Raw genomic sequence first — 15,122 nt, 5'->3', positions numbered from 1 at the left:
ATCTTAGTAACTTGTGAGAATATCAGCAAAGCTGCAAATGCTAGGGATATTCATTACAAAGGGTATGATAATTTCTTGGTTAAAAAAAAAGTCTATACATACATCAATTCAATAAATACTTATTAAGGGTCATTATGTATCAATATAAATTTCTAGTAAATGATATTTGTGGTATCTAGGTTATGGATAATTTGTCAGAGTTAAAATAACTACACATTTTTGTGATTATTATTATTTTTATCTTATGTGAACATGATCTAGTAGCTTTCAGTTCATTTTCAATTATTTTTCAAATGAAAACAAACTCAAATTTTATTTTAAAATAGAATTTATTGAATACATAGTGAATTCAATACATTAAAAAAAACCTTTTCTTGTCAGTATTGGCACATAATGAAGATTTAAAGCACTGCCAAATTAACACTTTGAAAATTTTTAAATCATGTTCCATAAAAAAATAAAGCCTAGTAGTGTTATAAAAGTACTAAGTTACACTAACATATCAAAGGGTTAAAAGAAAAGAATTCCACACTCAAAACTTCATTTAAGAAGTAAAAATTCAATCATGTATTTTAAAATAGGTTCTCATGTGATAAAAAGACAACAAAGTATAAAAGGGGCAAAATCCACCTAATTTATACTGACTTGTCTCACTGGGAAATCCTATAGGCTGACCAGGTAAATTTTAGATATTGAAAAAAAAAATCCATATTCTGAAGGAAAAGCAGTTGTTTATGATACATTTTATGCCTAATCAAAGAAATACATAATGACATTAAATATTCTACATTTTTTCTTTTAGTTGTCCCTTAATTGCCAACAATGTAGGACTATTCTAAAAAACCTAGTTTAAAATTTTTTCCCCCAATGAACATTTTCTTAGATACAAAAGCTGTCCTTAATTATGGAAACATTAAACAAGGAAATTTATAATCTTTACTGTAATATGGCCACTATAATACTCTTATGATCAAATCATAAGTACTACATAATTTCTTTCAAATTCCAAAATGTTCAGTGATTTGATTCAGATCTCCTGAATTTACAGAGTATCTTTCTTGCAGGAAGCATAAAATGATTTTTGTTCAAGATTTTGATTTTATTTTCATTACCCTCCCCTATCCCCTTTAGAGTTACCTCTGAGGTAAATAGAGCACTGAAAACAACAAATTTTTAAACTACAAAACTGGTTATCTGGCATCATTCTGAATAGATTCAGCATTTCCCCTTGTTAATGGGAAAATACAAAGCCTTCAAACTAGTATAATCCACTAGTTTGAAAAGCAATTTCTATTTTTGAAGTCTCATTAACTGAGATTAGGTTGAAATTTTAGAGACAAATATTAAATAAATTAGTTCAAATATGAAAATAAATTTTGCTTATACCTAAGGCAGAAATTGGGCTTTCCAGGTGGTGCTAGTGGTAAAGAACCTGCCTGCTGATGCAGGATACACAAGAAATGCAAGTTTGATCCCTGGGTCGGGAAGATCCCCTGGAGGAGGGCATGGCAACCCATTCCAGTATTTCTTGCCTGGAGAATCTCATGGATAGAGCCTGGTGGGCCATGGCCGATAGGGTCACAAAAAGTCGGACATGACTGAAGTGACTCAGCACGTATGCACACAAGGCAGAAATTAAAAGAGCAAAAGAAAACTGCAAAGCTCATTTGTATTTACTACAAATGTACCATTTCATCAAAATCTCTATGAACATGTAACTAAAATCAGTGAATGCCAACAGAATGGCTAAAACTCTTCCTTCAAAAGAAAAATAAATTGCTGAGTCTACTAATAAGATATTGCTAATCTAAAAAAAATCTACAAGCTAGAAGAAAACAATGTAGCAGATTATCAAAGTCCTTTCCCACAAAACTCATATTTACCTTTGCTGAACTGAAGTAAAAATCATCTACTTTTACAGTTTGAGAAAGAAATGATAGTCTTCTAAAGGCAAAGTTTCATCTTTCCTATCTTCTGTTCATACTTTGATTTCCCAAATAAAATATTTCTGCACTTTACTGTAATTTTTATAAATATTTTCAGTTCAGTTGCTAGAAAGGATTAAGTAATACAAAGTTGATACTGAAGACAGAGAAACTCAAGGAATTTCACTTTTTGTTTTTTCTATTTAATCAGTAAGATTTAAATACCAAACTAGAACAAGATTTTACCTTCTTACTAGTGGTTGGATAAAGTAGAATTTGTATCAAAGAACTAAAATTCCAGATTTCTAGGTATAAAATTTTCTGTAACATTCTTCACAAAATGTGGTCGAAGTTTTTGAATATCCTAAAGCTGGAATAAGAGTGCAGATAACTTTACTTATAAAAGCTGTATTTTGGCAAACATTTTATTGATATTATAAATGAAAATATAGTTGGGAGCTTTCACCTGGCACTTAATCTGTTCTTCTCTCTATCCGAGTCTGCCAAATAAATTAGATTCTTTGGAAAAAATTCAAACTTGATATTATGGAGGCAAAATCAACATGAACTCTTACTTGTCAGATACTTATTTGTCATTTGCCATAAACCAAGTGACCCATAAGTCTATTAAGTAGAAAGAAGGGCTCTCAAGGGAGCTTCTACATCTGTAAATTACTCAGTAACTTAACAATCTGGGAAGATATCAATGAATCAAAAGTATCTAATTCCCTCAAATGCTAAATTTAGATCAAACATCAAAGGTTTGAAACATTTTTGAAAGGTGTTAGCTTTATCTTTTAATCAGTAAAACTGGCCTTACAATGAAAAATCGTAGATGTGTTCACATATCTTATACATTATTTACAGAAATACAAAATCTTGCTGTCTTTGCAATCATGTTTCACTTGGAGATTTCTTCAAAAGAAAAGAAAATAGACAATGTGACCTATGACTCACAGGATAATGTTCAAGTTCACATATGAGACTGAACAAAGAATGAGAAAATTTTTTCAAGTTGGAAGGAACCAGAGTGATTACTTGGTCTAACATACTCATTTTGCAGATGAGAAAACTGAGATACAATTGCATTGAGCTAATAAAATTTACTCAAACTTTGTAATTAAATTGAGACTAACACCCAGTATCCTGTTTTCTGTCTCCAATTCTTTCCTCTGAAGCACAGTTTGTATATTAGTAAACCATGCTTCACCCAAATTTTAAAAAGCTAACAGTGGTCGCCTATGGGGAAAGGAGTAGGAATTAGGGGAGGGAAGGTAGAGGAAGGGATTATTAGAGACGTTAATACTCAAACAATAAGTCATATGTATTAATATATAATTTGCTAAGAAAAATAATTTTTACAAAATATTAAGTCTTAATCTTAACATTAGTAGATCCAAACTTCAGAGATCAGAAATACCATAGTGGAATTATAGGTTAGTTTAGAAATTTAAGCTACATCTTCAAGGAAACAGAAGACCACTGAAAAATGTGGATTTCAATTTTTGTTTCCTTTCAAATGACTAGTTTTATATGTTTCTCTATAAATGGAAAAATATTCTAATATAACACATATGCAATCTGAAGTAATTTAGGTTCTCAAGTTTAAAAAAGGATTGGGATTTTTTAAAACTTATGCTACAAAAATACACTTTTATCTGTATTCCCAAATCATATATTTCTAACCTCTGCAGTGATAAAAGGTCCAAAATTCCACTGCTGAACTGCCTTCTTAAATGATCTTAAACAGTTCTATAGAGCAAAAAGTTTGCATAATTCTTTACAGTAAAATCTGCTCAGAAACTCACTTTGACAAATACTTTTATCTATCATTAGAGTTGAAAGAAACAGACTTCAATAAGACAAGTATAGGGGTAGGTGAAGAGTTTTTTTTTTCTTATAAAAATATACTATATATAATACATCCTGAAAATTACACAGACCATATGCTTTTATTTAATGTGAAGGCACAACTTTAACATAGTTAAAAGCAATTGTATTTTAATTATTTATCATGTAATTAACTGTCAGTACCAGCTCTTATAGATACATATTTGCAAGCATATCGTTGAAGTTTCTTTCAGATTGTCAATTCAAAAGTCAATTAAAAAAGTCAAACTCTTAATTTGTAGAAAATCAATCGACACATTATTGCACATCCACATGATATTATTGTTGGACAATCTGTTCACCAGCAGTCCCAGGGTTTTCTTCATTTGTTGCATAGTCCAGATGGTCCATCATCTAGGCATAAATAAAAGATGTTAGGAAATGTAAATTTTCAACTTGCCCCAAGTCACGAATTTGGCAAAAGGATTCCAATTTTTTTTTTAAAAAAAGACACAGAGTGTTCCATTGAACCAAGCACTCTTTTTGGAGCAATGTACTGTTTCCACAGCCACATTCCTCAGGACATGCTCAGGGTGACAGCTCCTTCAGGAAGCCTAATCATTGGACTCAGGGCCAATGTGATAAGTGCTTTCTCTGGATCTTCCACTACTTCCATCTCCCAATATGAATATCGCCCTGTGTGGCAGTGGAGACTCCACCACAAGATATTCCTGATGCAAGCAGTGTCCACTCCTGGAGGTGGAAAACTAAAACTGGTTCCACAAATCACTATGCTGGTTCAGGGACAGTGTAACCTGGTTGATGCTTTGAATATTGACCTTAGGATAATTTAAAAATGACATATGAAATTTTTAAAAGACTGTATGAAAAAAATTTCTACTAAGAATAAAGAAATTAAAAGTACTTAAAGGTCAAATGATATCTAAAAACAAAATCAAGAATAATACATTTGCTATAGACTATCATGGACCGAGGAGCCTGGTAGGCTGCAGTCCATGGGGTCGCTACGACTCAGACATGACTGAGCGACTTCACTTTCACTTTTCACTTTCATGCATTGGAGAAGGAAATGGCAACCCACTCCAGTGTTCTTGCCTGGGGAATCCCAGGGACAGGGGAGCCTGGTGGGCTGCCGTCTATGGGGTCACACAGAGTCGGATGCAACTGAAGTGACTTAGCAGCATAGACTATTTTAGCAGAATTACCAGTTAAAACTTTTCTCAAATGATCACTTTAATTCTTCTCATATTCTCATAAAAATATTATCATATTTGGAGATAAAGGAAGAAACTGCTTAAATATTTTCAGTGTTTTTACCCTGTTCTTCATATAAAACTACCTAAAAATAGAAAAAAAAAAAAAACTTCATGTCTTTCTGAAGACTGTCAAAGATTTTTAGTGATTAAATTTAAATACTGGATTTAGAAAAGGCAGAGGAATCAGAGATCAAATTGCCAACATTTGCTGGATCATCGAAAAAGCAAGTGAGTTCCAGAAAAACATCTACTTCTGCTTTATTGACTATGGCAAAGCCTTTGACTGTGTGGATCACAATAAACTGTGGAAAATTCTCAAAGAGATGGGAATACCAGACCACCTGACCTGCCTCCTGAGAAATCTGTATGCAAGTCAAGAAGCAACAGTTAGAACTGGACATGGAATAAAAGACTGGTTCCAAATCGGGAAAGGAGTATGTCAAGGCTATATATTGTCACCCTGCTTACTTAACCTATATGCAGAGTACATCATGGGAAATGCCAGGCTGGATGAAGCACAAGCTGGAATCAAGATTGCCAGGAGAAATATCAATAACCTCAGATATGCAGATGACACTACCCCTTATGGCAGAAAGCGAAGAACTAAAGAGTCTCTTGATGAAATTGAAAGAGGAGAGTGAAAAAGTTGGCTTAAAACTCAACATTCAGAAAACGAAGATCATGGCATCTGGTCCCATCACTTCATGGCAAATAGATGGGAAAACAATGTAAACAGTGACAGACTTTATTTACTTGGGCCCCCAAGTCACTGCAGATGGTGACTGCAGCCATAAAGTTAAAAGACACTTGCTCCTTGGAAGAAAAGCTATGACCAACCTAGACAGCATATTAAAAAGCAGAGACATTACTTTGCCAACAAAGGTCCATCTAGTCAAGGCTATGTTTTTCCAGTAGTCATGTATGGATGTGAAAGTTGGACTATAAAGAAACCTGAGTGCGGAAGAATTGATGTTTTTGAACTGTGGTGGTGGAGAAGACTCTTGAGAGTCCCTTGGACTGCAAGGAGATCCAATCAGTCAATCCTAAAGGAAATCAGCCCTGAATATTCACTGAAAGGACTGATGCTGAAACTGAAACTCCAATACTCTGGCCACCTGATACAAAGAACTCACTCATTGGAAAAGACCCTGATGCTGGGGAAGATTGAAGGCGGGAGGAGAAAGGGGACAACAACAGATGAGATGGTTGGATGGCATCACCGATTCAATGGACATGAGTTTGAATAGGCTCCGGGAGTTGGTGATGGACAGCGAAGCCTGGCGTGCTGCAGTCCATGGGGTTGCAAAGAGTCGGACACGACTGAGCGACTGAACTGAACTGATGTACTTTTTCCCTTCTCCTTCATCAAGGAGTAGAAGACAAGGAAAATAAATATTCTTATTTTTAAAAATTGAGTCTAAAAGCTTTACTGCTTTTTGGAAGAGGAAGCAGAGAAAAGAATAATTCCAAATGGGGTCTCTGGAACTTGCCAAAGAAGAATACAAACATGAGCTGAAGCTTTCAGTTGATAAATGTCTCAAGTGATGGAGTCAACTTATAAAACCCCAACCTGCTTATATTCTATGAGTCATTTCAAGCCCCTGAACAATCAGTTTTGTGGTCCTCTATTTGCCAAAGATATCCCTAAGATTATTACTATAATCTTGCATAATCATATCACTTCTGGAGTAAGGGATCAAATCCCAAATCAAGATAGGTAATAGAAAAGATGAAGTTGTTGAAGAGCTGATTTTAGTTACAATTTATATGACAGGGAAAGGAGAAGCATATAAGATATATTTAGGCCCTTTTTTTTCTAGTAGTTTAGACACTGGGTAAGAGGCTGGAGCTGTGGGGACACAAAACTGAAGAATGGATGGTGGGGAAACACTCTTTCTTCTCCAAGACCTGCTGATCCTGATAACTGTCACCTAATGAAATAATAGTCTACACACTCTAAGTTATAATATGCTTCTTCTTTCCTAATTCTTTGGTACCTCATTGGCACTGTAATCTAATTCCTAAATAAAGAGATATATTTAAAAAAAACTTGTAAAACCAACTTACTGAGAAGTAGTATCTCTACTCTGCATTTATTTTTCATCACTGACTTTTCAATAAAAACAGTATAGAAACAGAGAAGTGCAAACTTGAAACAGGTTTTTAAAAACACAACAAAAATTAATATAGGTAATAAAATTAGCTGGCAAAATTCATGTAAATTGTTTTGTCATAATAAATGATTATTTTTTCATAGTAAATAAGCAAGCTCAAGTTAGAAAGATGTCCTCTGAAATTGGGTCAGCTAACCCAGCATTTACTGATAGCTCTGAACCAATCTCCTGAAACAGTCTAATAAAAGTGCTCATGTTGCTGCAGTAACTGGAGAGCGGCTGATACTACAGCAGAGCTGTTCTAAGTATCTCTGTATTTTGACTTGTCAGTTACAGCTTGTGACTTCTAAAAATAATTAGAAGCACTAGTGACATTTAGCAGAGACTAACCCACTGTTTACTGAATATTAACAAACTGAAAACTTACTTCCCACCCATTGGAGGTTGCTGCATAAATCTAACTCCACTGATTTAGGATTAGAAGCAAAAAAATTCTCCCCTAAAAATTTTCTATTAATTGTTCTGTGTGCCAGAATAATTATGCCATGGCTTCAAGTTTCTCTCTAGAGAAAGAATACCTTAACTTTCTCTACACTCACTAGAAAATAAATGAAACTGAATACTGTGGCTCTTGAAGCAATCCAGAAAAAAAAGTTCATAAAAAATACAGGGTAAGTAGCTTTTAGCTATAGGAAAGAATATAAAATAAAGATTTCCAAAGTAGTATTATATTAGTGAAATCCTATTAGAAAACATTATTTCTCTTGATCAGAGAAACTCATGGAAGGGCTGAAAGACTTTAAGTAAAATACTAAAGTATTTCTATGAAGTCTCTAAGTTTCAGCCATGAAAGAGGTATAATTTGTCCTTTGAAAACAACATAAAAAGGTCATCAGGGCTACCCATGAATTAAAAATTTCCAGTACAAAGTCCTGCTTTCTGCTACTCTTATACTCAACTCTAATATCAAGGATTAGAATGAACCAAACAATAGCAGCATAAACAAATGTGGCATCACCTGAGATTCTGATTTTAATTTATATTACTTGCTTTACATTTGATTCTTTCAAACAGCAGCCAAAACTTTTGGCACTTGCAAAATGGTTATATATAAAGACTATAGAGATATAGAAGTCTAGTATTTAAAAAGTGCCATACTTTTATAGTAGTGATTCCCTGGTGGCTCAGACGGTAAAGCGTCTGCCCGCCAACGCGGGAGACCCGGGTTCAATTCCTGGGTTGGGAAGATCCCCTGGAGAAGGAAATGGCAACCCACTCTAGTACTCTTGCCTAGAAAATTCCATGGATGGAGGAGCCTGGTGGGCTACAGTCCATGGGGTCACGAAGAGTCGGACACAATGTCAATAACTAATAAATAAAATATACTTTTATAATACCTTATAACAATTCTGGTAATTGTTTGAAGGCTGTTAAAACACAATCCAGAAATTTATACACACACACAAAAGTGATTAAAAAGGTCAGTGGATTAAGGACTGAACATTCTAATTGCTTTGCATGAATAATATCAATAAACATAGACTGAGAACTTACAGTATATAAAACAGTGCTATCAGCACTGTGGGTTCCTAACACCTAGGAGCTAATTAGTGAGGGTGTGTGTGCTCAGTCATGTCTGACTCTTGTGACCCTATGGACTGTAGCCCACTAGGCTCCTCTGTCCATGGGATTTTCCAGGCAAGAATACTGGAATGGGTTGTCATTTCCTACTCCAGGAAATCTTCCCAACCCAGGGATTGAACTCATGTCTCATGTCGTCGTTAGCAGGCGGTTTCTTTACCACTAGTGCTACCTGGGGAGGCATTCCTTCATAAGTATCTACACTACAAGGCAGCTGTTAATAAGTATTTAACATCAAAGTCTAAAGAAAGTATGGAGAAAGGTGAACCTAATTTCAAATGGAGAACTCTTGGATATATGCTTAGAGATGGCAGATTTTGAGCTGGGAGTTATATAAGAGATATTCTGGAAACAGACAATGGAGGCAGGGGAGAAGAGTGAACTGTTAGCCAAAGAGATGAACCAGTAACTGCCTGAGAGTTGTCTTCGGGTCTGACTCTCAGGTCTCTCCTACACTAAATTCAGACATAGCTTCCCTTTATTTTACCAGACTTATTGAGGTTCCCTGTTCTACTTCCAAAGCCTCTGCCAGCCTTATCTGATTTCAATATCCACTTGCCTTTCAAAGCCTTGGGCTAATTTATCTCTTTAGATTAGATTCTCCTACCTGCCTGTAGATCCAACCTCACTTGATGAATGAGGAATCTTTAGAGATTAACTTGCCAGAACTGATGCCAAAGTCTATAATAATACTGTCTCCCACAAATAACAACATTCAAGCTAAATTAACCTGGACCTTAAAGGTTAGACAAAAGGAATGAGAGATTTTCTTTTTCACATTAATAGAAGGCATTACATTCTACAACTTTTATGAATGCTGTGTGTGTGTGGTGTCTTTGTGACTTTGTAGACAGTAGCCCACCAGGTTCCTCTGTCCATGGAATTCTCCAGGCAAGAATACTGGAGTGGGCAGCCATTCCCTTCTTCACATGCTCTTCCCCACCCAGGGATAGAACCCAGGTCTCCTGCATTGCAGGCAGATTCTTTACCATCTGAGCCATGAGGGAAGCCCTAGTTGTGGGGAAAAATAGACTGTCTCCTGGCAGCAGTTTATAATATTCTGCAACTAGCTCGCCTAAAAGTTCAGCAAATGTCCATTCTTAATATTTTAAAATTTAGTGCACCGTGGGAAAATGACCATTTTAACAAAATCTTTGCTCTGAGGCTTGTGATGGCCTTTCACAAGTAAGTTAAGAAAGCAGATTTAACAAAGATCCAAAGTTTTAATATTCAAAACAGGAAAATGGAAATCAGTTAATGAAGTGAAAGATGATCACCAAAGCAACAAGTTAAACCAAAACAAAAAAAACTCAATTCATAAAATAATAATAGCAAATACATTTATAGTGCTAATGATGTGCCAGATACTGTGCTAAGCAGTTTGCATTTGTTACAACCGTGAGGTAGGCTGATTCCTATCCCATTGGAGGAAACTGAGGCACTGAGATGTTAAGTAACTTGCCTAAGGCAATGGCACCCCACTCTAGTACTCTTGCCTGGAAAATCCCATGGACGGAAGAGCCTGGTAGGCTGCAGTCTGTGGGGTTGCTCAGAGTCGGACACGACTGATCGACTTCACTTTCATGCATTGGAAAAGGAAATGGCAACCCACTCCAGTGTTCTTGCCTGGAGAATCCCAGAGATGGGGGAGCCTGGTGGGCTGCTGTCTCAGGGGTCGCACAGAGTCGGACACGACTGAAGCAACTTAGGAGTTAATGTCACATTACTAATAATTAACAAAACTTCAAACTTAGGTGGTCTGACACCAGACTCCATGCTGTTACTATGTGGTATTTGTATTCTGAGTGTCTTACCTAATGAAATTATGATGTGTGTCAGTGTGTGTGTGTGTGTGTTAGTCACTCAGTCGTGTTCAACTCTTTGCAACCTTGTGGACTGTAGCCCACCAGGCTCCTCTGTCCATGGGATTTTCCAGGCAAGAATACTAGAGTGGAATGCTATTTCCTTCTCCAATGAAATTATGATTCCACCCTACAAGTGAGAAGTGTATAACCAAAACTGTCCTAACTTTTCAGACTCTTTAAAATGGATTCTCCTACAATCAATTATCTTAGTTAGCTTCTACGTCTTACAGGGAAGGCCTTGGAGTCCACCCTTCCAGGGTGTTTACTATGGCTTTGGGTCTAGCTCCAATGATCTTAAACTTTATAGTAGCTGCTATGAAGGAGAATCATCATTTCAAAGTCACAGTTTTTAAGAGTAAAATTCAGATGGTCCAGGGCAGAGCACTTATTCATAGGGAATATAAATGCATCCTTTGGTTGAAGTCCAGTCTTACCTAGCATCTCCTTTCTCCTCAGGAAACAGCATAGAAAGAGAAAGGAGGAAAGGTGCTTATAATAAACCACCGCACCCTTAAAGCTGTACTAAAGGAGAAAGAAAATTTTACAAGTAAAAATGAAATACTGGTGATGAAAATACCAGCAAACATACTTAATTCCATAAGATAGTACCGTATGCTCTCACTAGCTGTCCCAAATTTAAATTCTAACTTAAAAAAAGACTTAATGCCAACCCTAAACAAAGTTTCCCTGTGTTGCTCATCCTCCTTCTCCTGATTTACCTCATGATCAGTTAATAAGATAAGTGCTCCTAAAAGTAGAAATCTCTTGGTCACAGTTCTGTCCTGAGTCTTTTCTTCTCCCTCTACATTCTCACTCACTCACAGAGTATGCTAGTAACACTCCCAAATTTCTGTCTCTAGTTAGGCCTATCTCCTGCATATCAGGAGATGTTTATTCAACTGATTTCTCTTTTCCTGGTAGTCCCCTAGGTATTTTGAAATTTCCAACACTGAATTCATCATCTTATCTCAAATCTGTTGCCCTTCTTAATCTCAGTGAATGGTATCACTATCCACCCACTCAGTTACACAAGCCAAAAACCTTGGATTCTACTTTATTCTCTTCTCCCTAACTGAATCTATCACTAGGTTGCATTTATTATGCTTCTAAATTTCTCTTGACCAGTCTCAGTACCACGCTAATTCTGGCTACTACAGCTTTTCATTGTAATAGCTGCCTCAAGTTTTGCCTTCTTTCAATCCATTTTCTAGATTTCTTAAAACTCTTAAATGGTCTCCAATGTTCTTAGGAGAGAGTCCAAGCTCTTTAATATGGCTTATTAAGTCCATACAGCCTCTTTCCCTTGCTTGCTTCTCCAGTTTTCGTTTCCTGCACTCCCCTATTCTTATTCAATAGGAATGGCCACTCTGTCATGTGGTTCCTAAATCTGTCAAAGCTCTTCCCTCTGAGCCTTTTATGTCATGGTTCTTTCAACATGGAACACAAGGCTCAGTCTTAAAAGTTTCAACATAAACTTAACATTCTGTTAAGAAGTCTTCCTTGCCCACATCACCTTTGACTGTCTCAAAACCATAAGCACTGGTATGCTACTTCTAGTCTTCAAGGCACCCTGCCATAACTAATACATTCATCATACTTTATTGTTAGTGACTCTATCTGTATCCTCCAAGAGACTCTAACTTTCAAGAGGCCATGAGAGTAGGCTTGTTCTAACTTGTTCATCTTTTATCATCAGCACCTAAAATAGTATCTGGCTCATAGAACTGCTCAATAAACATTTGCTAAATGAAGAAACAGATAACTATTTTTAAAAAAAATGACGACAAAGAGCACCTCTTAGGATATGACTTTCAAAACTAGTATTAGAGTTTGTGCTGTAGGACATACTTTTACTTTGAAAAAAATCTGTAAAATATTCCATGTGAGTGTCATCTTCATGAAAGTTACAAGCTACCTTATTAGTTGAGTCAAGGACCTTGTGGCCATAAACTAATTCTATGTCTATAAATACAAGTTGAAAAACTGGAATTGGGAGGTAGGAAGGGCAGGTATTCTATCCTAATCTCAAAGAAATTACAAGACTTACCTGAAAGAATTCTAGGTTGGTGCTTTTTTCAATTATGTTAATAGTAGTCTAACTTAATGTGCGAATCACCTCTTGTTAAATAAAGATGACACTAGAACCAACCACAAGATGGATATGAACTTTGAACTGTTTATCTACTAATGGAATTACAGCTATCTACCCAAAGTATCTTTAGTTTTGTTCATGTGATCACTGAAACAAAAGCATGAGAGTGGATAGTGGAACACAGTTTGCTGTAATAGGGCAAAGCAGAGTTAACTGCCTCATGAAGGAATCAATGCCATGACCCTGACCTCAACAGGCTAGAGTTTCCCAACTCTCTTTAATTTCAATGCAAACAAACAAACTTTACAGGAATACCGATAACATTTAGGAAAAGAACAAAGGGCTTTAACTTCAATGAAGAAACAACTCAAACATGATAGATTCTGCTATCTGGATATTCTCTGTTGTAGGAATTTTACAGAAAAGGCAGTCTTGATCCATTTAAACCTGAAATGAGTGCCCATTTCCATTTGCTTAGGCCCATTTAGATGCTGGAGAGAGTATACTTTTTATCTGCAAAACCTGAGGACTCTTACTATAAATAGCTAGTGGTGTCAGCATCAAAATTTAGTACTTAAACATGGCTCTTATCTTCCATGAAGTCGACTTTTGTGTGGATTCTGAAAACTCATGTTGAAGTGCTGTTTTGATTTTCCCTGATGCCCTCCCATGCTTCTTGGTACTTGTATCTTGAGTCACCAGAATTTTGGCATCAGATTGCAGTGAGGATGAGAAGTGATGATGCAGCAGGTGACAAGTAAGGGGGTAGTGGTGGAAAGAAACTTTGGGCCCTCTGGTAAATTCAAGGCAAGTTTTAGGCATGTAAAAGCTTTGAGAATAAATATAAAAAGCTTTGATATATACAAGCAGTTCCCAACCAAAGTTAGGCAATGTTATAACTTAGTAACCAAGATATAAGCACATACCTGATAGCTGCTACCTTTCCAGAACTTTTTCATTTCCTTACGTCTCCAGGCAACAAGTGAGGCAGTAATAAGTGTGCAAGGTACTAAATAGAGGAGAGCAGGTTGCCCCTTTTTCATCAGCACCAGAACAACAAATGTAAGAATCATGCCAATGGCATAGGCTGCAAGAATATCAAGTATCAGTCATTTTTATGCTATCAAAGGTGGATTTTAATTCCCTCACTGAAGTACTGGTTTTCAAATATTTCTCAGAATGTTTTTGCCCTATGACTTCTTTTCATAATTTCATTATTTTCCTAGAGAGTAGTCAGGAGAGACATTCTACAGAGCTTTTGAAAAATGTGGAAACTGTTTAGTATTTCCACTATAATTAATCATTAATAACATAATTAATTCTTAATCATTGATAAAGATAATGATTCAAGAAAGTCTGAGTTATCTGCCACTATTAAGGATGTTAAGTTGTTCCACATTTTAGATAACTAAAATCTGTGCCTACAGGTACCAAAGGTTGTTTTAAAAAATCTTTCTAATATTGATTATATACTTCCTGGTCATTGTCAATGATCGCATATCAAACTTCATTTGATCTTTTATTAATGACTCTGTGTCTCAATATGAGCACTGGATCTCAGAAAACAGGAACTAGTACGGCTTTTACGGACAATGCAGTCCACCTTCTCGTTTTACAGATGATGCAATGGAGGACCAATGAAGTGAGTTGCCCAAAGTTACAATGGAGGAATAGTGAAGTAAAGTGAGGCAATGGAGGACCAGGAAAGTGAAGTGAGTTGTCCTAATTTACAGTCTTTTCTGTCTTTTCACTGAATGTTTCTTTATTCTATCACACTGACTACTGCTGCATGCTAACATGTTAATGCCTTTAGGGAGTATCATACTTAATGGGCTCAGACTGTTTTTATTATTTCTTTATAATTTCTACCCTTTCTTCATCCTTTCACTCATTTAGCTGTTCTTTCTTGCTGTCAGAGGAACTACTTCTAGAAAAATCCTTTTCTAACTGCTGATGTACATTTAATTTACAAGATTTAATTCCACTGTGGAACTAAAAACCTTTCTAGAACAGTATCTAAATGGCTCTGGTGCAGACCATTTACCTAAGAATAAAGAATTCTGGTGTATTGATTTTGAGATATATATTTGATATGTTCAGAAGTAGAAAAGTATTTTTTGGCTTATTGCTTGCTCTTGTCTGTTTTCAAGAAAAGAAGTAAGACAAGTAGCAACTACCTCTGCTGTCCCAGGTATTATTGTGCCCATAAGTTTATCTATATTAATATGTAAATATTATACAGTATTTTTTTAAAACCTAGTATTATACTAGTATCAACTACCTACGTGCCATATGCTCTAGTAAGCTTTTTATGTGTAGAATCTTCTTTCATATATAATTTCCTTTTCAATCCTCAAAAACCTTGTGATATAGGTAGT

The 15,122-nt window shown here is 35.9% G+C and overlaps 1 protein-coding gene across 2 annotated transcripts in view; it reads right to left on the bottom strand.

Moving 5' to 3' along the window:
- Nucleotides 1-310: 310 nt before the first annotated feature.
- SPPL2A (signal peptide peptidase like 2A) overlaps nt 311-15,122 on the bottom strand; it is a 56,117-nt gene continuing 41,305 nt past the window's right edge. The window contains exons 14-15 of one of the 2 annotated variants that reach the window (XM_027554024.1): nt 13,671-13,831; nt 311-4,169 (exon numbers count right to left, since the gene is read on the bottom strand). In XM_027554024.1, coding sequence (XP_027409825.1) covers nt 4,095-4,169; nt 13,671-13,831 — 236 coding nt within the window. In that variant the 3' untranslated portion in view covers nt 311-4,094. The remainder of the gene's footprint in view (nt 4,170-13,670; nt 13,832-15,122) is intronic. The other variant, XM_027554023.1, reaches the window with a different exon arrangement.

Source organism: Bos indicus x Bos taurus, chromosome 10 (genome assembly GCF_003369695.1).
Source record: "Bos indicus x Bos taurus breed Angus x Brahman F1 hybrid chromosome 10, Bos_hybrid_MaternalHap_v2.0, whole genome shotgun sequence".
In the NCBI taxonomy this organism is placed as follows: domain Eukaryota; kingdom Metazoa; phylum Chordata; class Mammalia; order Artiodactyla; family Bovidae; genus Bos; species Bos indicus x Bos taurus.
This window is presented reverse-complemented; position numbering and strand designations above follow the sequence as displayed.